At 29.1% G+C, this 7,968-nt stretch overlaps 1 protein-coding gene across 5 annotated transcripts in view; it reads right to left on the bottom strand.

The window, feature by feature from the left end:
- LOC106466923 (macrophage erythroblast attacher-like) overlaps positions 1 to 7,968 on the bottom strand; it is a 32,387-nt gene that overhangs the window by 16,842 nt on the left and 7,577 nt on the right. For all 5 annotated transcript variants that reach the window (XM_022395016.1, XM_022395019.1, XM_013927236.2 and 2 more), the window contains exon 3: positions 4,412 to 4,597. In XM_022395016.1, the coding sequence (XP_022250724.1) occupies positions 4,412 to 4,597 (186 nt within the window). The remainder of the gene's footprint in view (positions 1 to 4,411; positions 4,598 to 7,968) is intronic.

Raw genomic sequence — 7,968 nt, 5'->3', positions numbered from 1 at the left:
CAAAAGTTTTTTAGTAGTGGGATTAAAAAGCTTGTAAGTAGATGGAAAGAAGTCATAGATAATCATGGAAACTATTGATGATTAAATTTCAATAAAATGTAAGATTTGATCACTCGTTTTCTTTATTTAAAATCCAAAAAGAACTTATGGGATGACCTGATAGAAGTAGTTGTTGATAGCATAAATATGTTAGAGCATTAAGTTAAAAAAAATAAATAAGTATTGATGTCCTCATACCAATAAAATATTATGGTGATAGTTTTTCTTTCAAATAAAGCTAATTAAGTATATCATTATTTCTGCATATATTTAACTGTTAGATTATTCTCCATTATGTTTCACCCTTTCTTGGTAGGTACGGGGATAACTGATATCCCTTGATTTTTTCCTTCTCACAGTGGAAAAACTTCACCAATTTTCATGAAACTTAGGACAAACTTAATAAACAGTATACAGTTTCAGATCTAAAAAATCATACAATTCAACTTAGTTTTTATAATTTTTTATGTAGTGAAATTTCCTACATCTTGTTGTAACACACTTTTTGAAAGAAAAACATGAGAATACTTCCTTTCATCTTTGAATTTAAATTTTTTGTTAGTTGTTGATTAGAAAGTTCCATTTTTATATACCCAGTCAATTTCAACTTGATTTATTTTCATTAGCATATATATTTTCAAACTCTATTTTACTAGTTGAAGTAGACACCACTTACAGCTATAAATAATGAAAAAAAAACATAAATTGACAAAGATTTATTGGTGACTAAAGACCTGACCTTTCAAAATGGTGTCAAGTCAAGCTAGACAACAATGTTTTTGCTAAGAATATTCATGGTCAAATTTAATTTATGTATATTAAATATACTTTGTTTTCAATAAATTACAAGTTATTTTATTTACATGCATTATTTGAAAGCAATATATATATATTTAACAATAGTATTCAATAAACAATGTTTTGAGTCACCTGAATATCATGTTTTCACTACTGTATTCTCTAACCATAATAAGGCTACCTGATATCTTGTCATCAAAGAAAATTTAGTTGACTTTCAAACAAAAATATTTTCAGGAGAGAAATGAACATGCAATTAACTACAAAAAATTCTCAACTCTGTGGTTGTTCCCAAGTCTTCTAAACTTCCCACTAAATTCTATTGTTCTGCTCTGCAGGAGCTACATGTGATTACTTTCTCATGGAAAAATAAACCACTTCTCACACCACTTTATTCACTTTCCATTGACATTTAAATACTTTATAAGCTTCTCTATCCAATGGTAGTTAAACTTTGCTTGTAGCTATTTTCAAAGCTGAATTTCATTAGTAATGTTATAAAAGGGTGGAAACCAAGTTTCTATATTAATAAAATTCAGAGAAAGAGAAGGAAAATATAGTGAGAAATAAAACTTTGAAAATTACATTCTTAAAAAATAATAAGTTCTTAGCAAATATGAACCTAAGCCTAGGATAAGCAGAAAAATTCTAAAAAATTACAAGTGCTTTATTTACAGTCAATTTCTCAATGCTGCATAAAAATGTAAATTTAAAAATATTTTTTCATTTTTCTTTGTGCCTTAGATTAAGTAAAAGTAACAAAATTACAAAATAACAATTCTTAGATATTTTCGAGAAAAAAATGTTGAAATAGTTAGAATTACTATTTTCTCTTAAATTTCGAAATTTGTTATGTAGATATGCACTTGACACCTAAAAGGTGTTCACCAACCCAGAAAGGATTAAGACACTCAAGATTTTAAAATAAATTTTTTTACTAAATGGCAGTGTGCTCTTATGGCTTTATATCTCAATATTTACAAATTTAGGAGTTTGCAGTAATTCTTAGTGTCATTGTGGTATTCCCAATTTAAAGGAATAATGACACACAGGTAAACTATCCCCAAGTAATGAGAGGTTTGAATATCTGGTTGGATGGAATGTTAATGTGAGAACAAGTGCAAAAGAGAAGAAACAAACAAGTTTGACAAATACCACTAAGTACTGTTTATGTTATACAATTACCTTATGTAAAATTAATATATGAAAATGCATGGTCCATATATAAAATAATGTACATGAAAATACAACACTTTACCACAGGTCTTAACCCTTTCAAAGCAGAAGCTAATCTCCCTAAAAGCACCAAACTATTCTCACAATTTACATTCTCTCTACAACTGACCAATCACAAACATAATTGCAAGAATCTGAACGTATTTCTGATCAATGTCACAGTCACAAAAGTAATCCCTATACTCGAAGTCAAACAGGACACAATGTAACTTCCCTAAGAAACAGCAAATATGTTCCTTGCCCAATCAAGCTTCAAAATGAAAGTACCACTTTAGACTGAATTTCATACATGATCTCAACTGGACTTGGTATGTTCCAAAATTAGAAATAAAAAACAATATTTAATAGCTAAGAAATACATGCTATAAAAGTGTATGGTATGTAGTTTGTGGATACAACACAGTAAGTGTGACTTACACAAATTACATTGTAATTTCAGTTTTCATGGAACTTTAAAGATCACATATATAGATCTATTATATTCCAAACATGTACAAGCACCAGGAACTTAATTTTAATAACTTACTTGTTTGGCATGATGAACATTCTCTCTCTTGACCTTTTTCTTTTTATTTGCCTACATCTTGTAAATTAAGTTCCACAAAACCTTTGTGTCTGAGGTATGATGTGTCACTAACATGTCCTGCTAAATGTTTGATCCAGATATCCAGAGTGTATGTACACTTCTTTTGTTCATTATAAAAATTATATTGCATATACATAAAACTTCAAATAAAATTAAAATTGCTAGAAAATCCTCTACTGTAAGAGCTTTTAACAACTCCAAGTACCAAAAAAGCTATCATGATTATTCTTAGAATTACTTGAACTTTGAACTAATTTAAAAAAAAAGTTTAAAAATTGCAAGTCAAATGGTAGTCTGAGTGTGAGCAGCAGGAGAGATGGCCCATTTGAAAAGAAGAATTTACAAGCAGAATAGAAGAAAACAAAAACAATTGCACATTTCACAAGTATTTATTACAACTATGGTTTTGCCAATAAAGGCAAAACCATGGTCATACTAAATGAAATATTTGTGAAACATGAAATTGTCTTTATTTTCCTCAATTCTGTAAGTATGGTGATGGTGGTTGACCATAAAAAAGTAAAATATCTTGTTGAAAGTGTTAAAGACAAAAATATGAACTTGTGTTTTGTTGTTAGACTTTTGGATTGATGGTTGGTTGCAGTATCTGTGTATAATGTTTTCCACTGTTTTTGTACAAAATTTATTTATTCAAAATACTACACTGCTGCATACCTTACAAAAGAAATAACATTTGTAAAAACTTATAACCAAACATAACATTCCAGTAAACACTAAATTCATTCAAAAAAGATTAATGTTTAGTAAAGACTTGTAATGCTTACTGAAAGCTTGCCAAATTTCATGAAGCTACATTAATTACATTCCAGTTAATGTTAATAAACATCAACTCGTGACAGCAAGCCAATCCTTGGAACTGAAAATATCTAAAAACATTGCCATAGACTCCTGTGTTCTGTATAATTAATACTTGAAACCATCATTATTTAATTAAATAAACAATTATTTAATATAGTAGTACCATTAGTATAAAAAAGAGACTTAAGTTTCATCGACAGCCAACAGCAAAAAAAGAAAAAGAAAAAAGACGACGACCCAGGTAAGTACTATATTTCTTGTTTTTCATGTGCATTCTTGATTTAGTATTATAAAAGTAACTAAAATGTAAAAATTAGAAACTTAATTAGGTTAGGTAAGATAGTGAAATAATAATAATAATTCTTCACAAGGTATGCTTGCGAGCAGCTTGTGCATTAAATAAAATTGATATGAGCTAGTTCTTGGAACTAAAGATATTGAAAAATGTTGCCATAGACTCCTGTGTTCTGTATAATTAGGTAATATAATTTTTTGTTGCACCCCAACAGTTAAGGGAGAAAGCAAGCCAGTCTGTGGTACCAAAAATATCATAAAACGTTGCCAAAGACTATTATTTGTGCAGTAATTCAAATATGCATTAGCATGACAGATAAGTTGGTTTTTAATGTACTACACGTGAATAACACTAGAAGAATCAAAACTCATCTATGATTTTACTGATATGTATGTTTATAATCCAAAGTTTTGCCCAGCTGAAATGAGATAAATGATCCCACAAATATTCCTATTTACTTCTACTACTTAAACTTTTCTTAGTTTAAATCTAAATCATTGCATGCTTTATGAAGCTTTAAACTGTTAGATATTTCATGAATTATAGGTATAACAGCATCAAATATTAAGTACTTCAAATGAGCTATTGGTGATATACAAGTTTTTCCAGTTTTACTTTATGAGACTATCATGTCTCACCTTTCTTTTTAAAATGTTTAATTTTTCAACCATTCCTCCCAACAAGACTTGCAGCTCTCCAACTGTAGGTGATTTCTTTTGAAGACCTTTCTCCAAGTCAGATGACACATTCTGAACATGGGACACCTCTCGGTCCAAGCTCTTCTGGGCAGCTCGGAATTTCTTGTTGAGTATTTCATAAGGAACCTTAAAAGAAATAACAATGTAGTATCATTCTGTATACACTTCCCTCAAATCTAGTTCATGACATTGAAACTATAAATTAAACAAATACTATTCTGGTGACAGAATTAATTATTTTTAACAAATACTGTACTTTATTCTCAAAAGATTAAGCCACACACAAAGATATGTGTTATTTTTCAGAGTCAGGAAAACAGAAGTCCCAGAAGCAAGTGCCTCCCTGTCAAGGGATGGAAGAAATAACAGAGGAGATATCCAAATGAATCATGATAAGAAGGCCTGAATAACAAGACAGAGGATGACAGCAAATCTGTAAAGCAACCCCAATCTGGAGGACATATACAGAAAAATAAACCTTTCCTCAGTAGGCTAGATGCCACAAATGGATCAGGCATCCACAACTGCACTTCAACTGAACAGAGGCAGTGATGAAAAGGTTGGTCTAGCACAATAAGACAGTTTGTGGTTCCAAATATTGAAATGGAAGCTCAACATTACACTGAAGCATTGAAGATATGGAGAACTAATAATGATGAACCTGAAAACCTATTTACAGTAAATGTATAATGAAATAAATAACTCCAATACTATTAATTACATTAATTGTTAATAGGTGATTAAAATCAACACTCTAAAACAATAATGAACTTAATATAAAATAAGCATTAGAGAGATTTTGGTAGAGTTCCCAATGTCAGTCCTAGTTGTCACCTTACAGTCACAGTGGGTAAACTTATAAATATATTATCATACAACAAATATTAATATCTACTTGTATATTTAATATACGTTTATATATATTTATTGATGTATTTATTTATAATAGCTGATCTTCCTTAAGAAAATGTGGTCCACACTTGAGTAAATCTTGTAGTTCATTGCATATTATAAAAGTTTTCTTAATGTTTCATTAACATTTATCAATTCAAAATGTAATATCAAGCTATTTCTGACCAAAGTTATGTTCTGTGTACAGGTTAATCATGAAACTTGTTCACACAAGTAACACTGGTGAAAATGTTGCCAATCATTAAACATAGTTATGCTCTTTGGACACTTTAGAGAAAAAAGATGTAAAACTTTTGGAATGTGAGCTTTTTTATCTAGGGTCAGTAAAGTTACTGCAAACATTTTTTTTCCCCAGTCCTTTGGAAGGATATATTATTATTATTTCTGATATAAAATACTACATAAAAAAATTATATGTTATGTTTTTATGTTACCTGATTAAAATGATTGATACTTGCAAATTTTAATACTTAATTTAATTATTTGTTATTGTTTATTGAAAATAAATTAGTACATTTACATTTGTAATTTATTACATGGTTAAAAGTCTGGCATGACTGAGCAGATAATGAATACTACTTCACAAACATTTGCCCCATGATCAGAGTTGCAGGTCTGAGACATACCAATGCCTGTCACAACTTCCATCATGATACAAATTTGTGACAATAACGAAAGTAGTTACTCAAATTATAAATTTCAATGTAACATACTGTAAAACCAGTAATTTTACACCTTATTAAAAATGAAAGAATACAGTTCCACAGTTATAAGTTAGAAAAATAACACAATGTAACAATAACAATAAATTTATATATTATTTAACATTAAAGTAGCCCAAGGTACTGCTAGCCAGATGACTTCCTTCTGGTTGAAAGTTCAAAATTAGAGATAGTGACAGTTAGCCTTCATAGTTTTTTTACCATTATAGAAAAACAAACAAATATAATGCCTCATGGCTTAAAGGGTGAAGTATCTGGTGGCAATGAGAATCAAACCTGAAACAACCCCCATAATCATCTGGCCATGCCAGCCCAAAACTGAACAAAATTGCATTAATAATAAAATGAGAAGAAATCATAATGAGAATATTTCAATTGAATAGATAATTGGAATAGATAAAAATAGTAATAAATAGAAACCTTAATTTATGACGCTATTTGATTAATTTCAATAAACTTCAATTATTACGATGAAAGGAAGTACTCTGTCAAAATTAAAAGTAAACTTGATAAACTGGATAAACAGAGTAAAATTTTAAACTTCAATTATGAAAAAATAATGAGCAATACATATTGGCAATATTTCATTAACTTAGATAATTGGATAAATTAAAAACAGCAACAATCTTAAATACTAATTTTTGATTAGTTGGTTATTTTTGTGACAATAATTGATGATCATAATTAATCAATCATATCAATAAATCAAAGCCATCAAACATCTCTATTTAGTATCCTCAGCAAATTTGGAAATATTAATGCCTAGTTAGCAAAGTTGTAATATAGATCCTTGAAAAAAAAACACTCAACACTTGATTCCAAATCAGAGAAATGTAAATTTCAACACCCACTACTTCTGCAATTAGGTTAATTTTCTATCCAGTTTTCAATTTAAAAATTACTGATTAACCCTTGAAACAGTACTGTTTTAACAGTAATGCAAAGTCCAGTCCACTTAGTGATAATTAAAGCATTATTTCTCTGACTACAAATTAGCTTACCTAACATTGTCTTATAGGTCAAGTTGACAAAAAACACTAATACAACAATTTCACTCACATAAAGCACTTTCCCATATCTTTATTTCTTCATTGAATCACAAACTCACGTGTTCATAAAACTGAACTAATTAACAATAACAGATGAAATGACTAAAACTTCCTAACACAACAATTAATCATTATCTACTCTAGTTTAACTAGCATTTTATACACTAATCAAAATGTTTAAAAAATTTACAGAAGATTCCAGACAAGAAACCACGTGCTCATTATGACATCAAACCTCTCTTTGCCAAAACAACATAACTTTCTAAATTAAAAAACTGTACCCTCCAAAATTGCCTCTCCCTGGATTGTAAACTCCCTTGAACAATCCTATTACTTAGAGAAAACAACAGAATATTGAACTTAAAACTTCCTTAATTAACTCTACATACGTAGGCCCGGTCCACTGGACTGAGCCCATACTGTAGAATTAGCTATTAGTATAATTTTGAATTTACTTTGTATATCTTCACAAAATTTGACGTTTCAGTAAACGTAAAAAATTATGTCGTACACAGAAAATCAAAATTTTAAATAAATTAGTTCTAGTAGAGATCTATTGGGAAATTTACTGAGTTGGTCTGTGTGATAGAGATAAAAATAAAAATGGTTGTGAGATATGCACCTTGCAGCTGAATAGAAGAAAAACACATGTTTAATAGACAAGTTTACCATTACATGGTAAAACTGGCCTACAAAGTAAAAAATATGTAACTTAGCATACGATTATTTTGTAAAATACAATTACATTTTAATTATATAATATGCACATACGTGTGTGTGTGTATATATATATATATATATATATATATATATA

The sequence above is a fragment of the Limulus polyphemus genome, unplaced genomic scaffold (genome assembly GCF_000517525.1).
Source record: "Limulus polyphemus unplaced genomic scaffold, Limulus_polyphemus-2.1.2 Scaffold2425, whole genome shotgun sequence".
NCBI classification, from domain to species: domain Eukaryota; kingdom Metazoa; phylum Arthropoda; class Merostomata; order Xiphosura; family Limulidae; genus Limulus; species Limulus polyphemus.
Note: the sequence above shows the minus strand (reverse complement) of the source record. Positions and strands in the feature narration are given on the sequence as shown.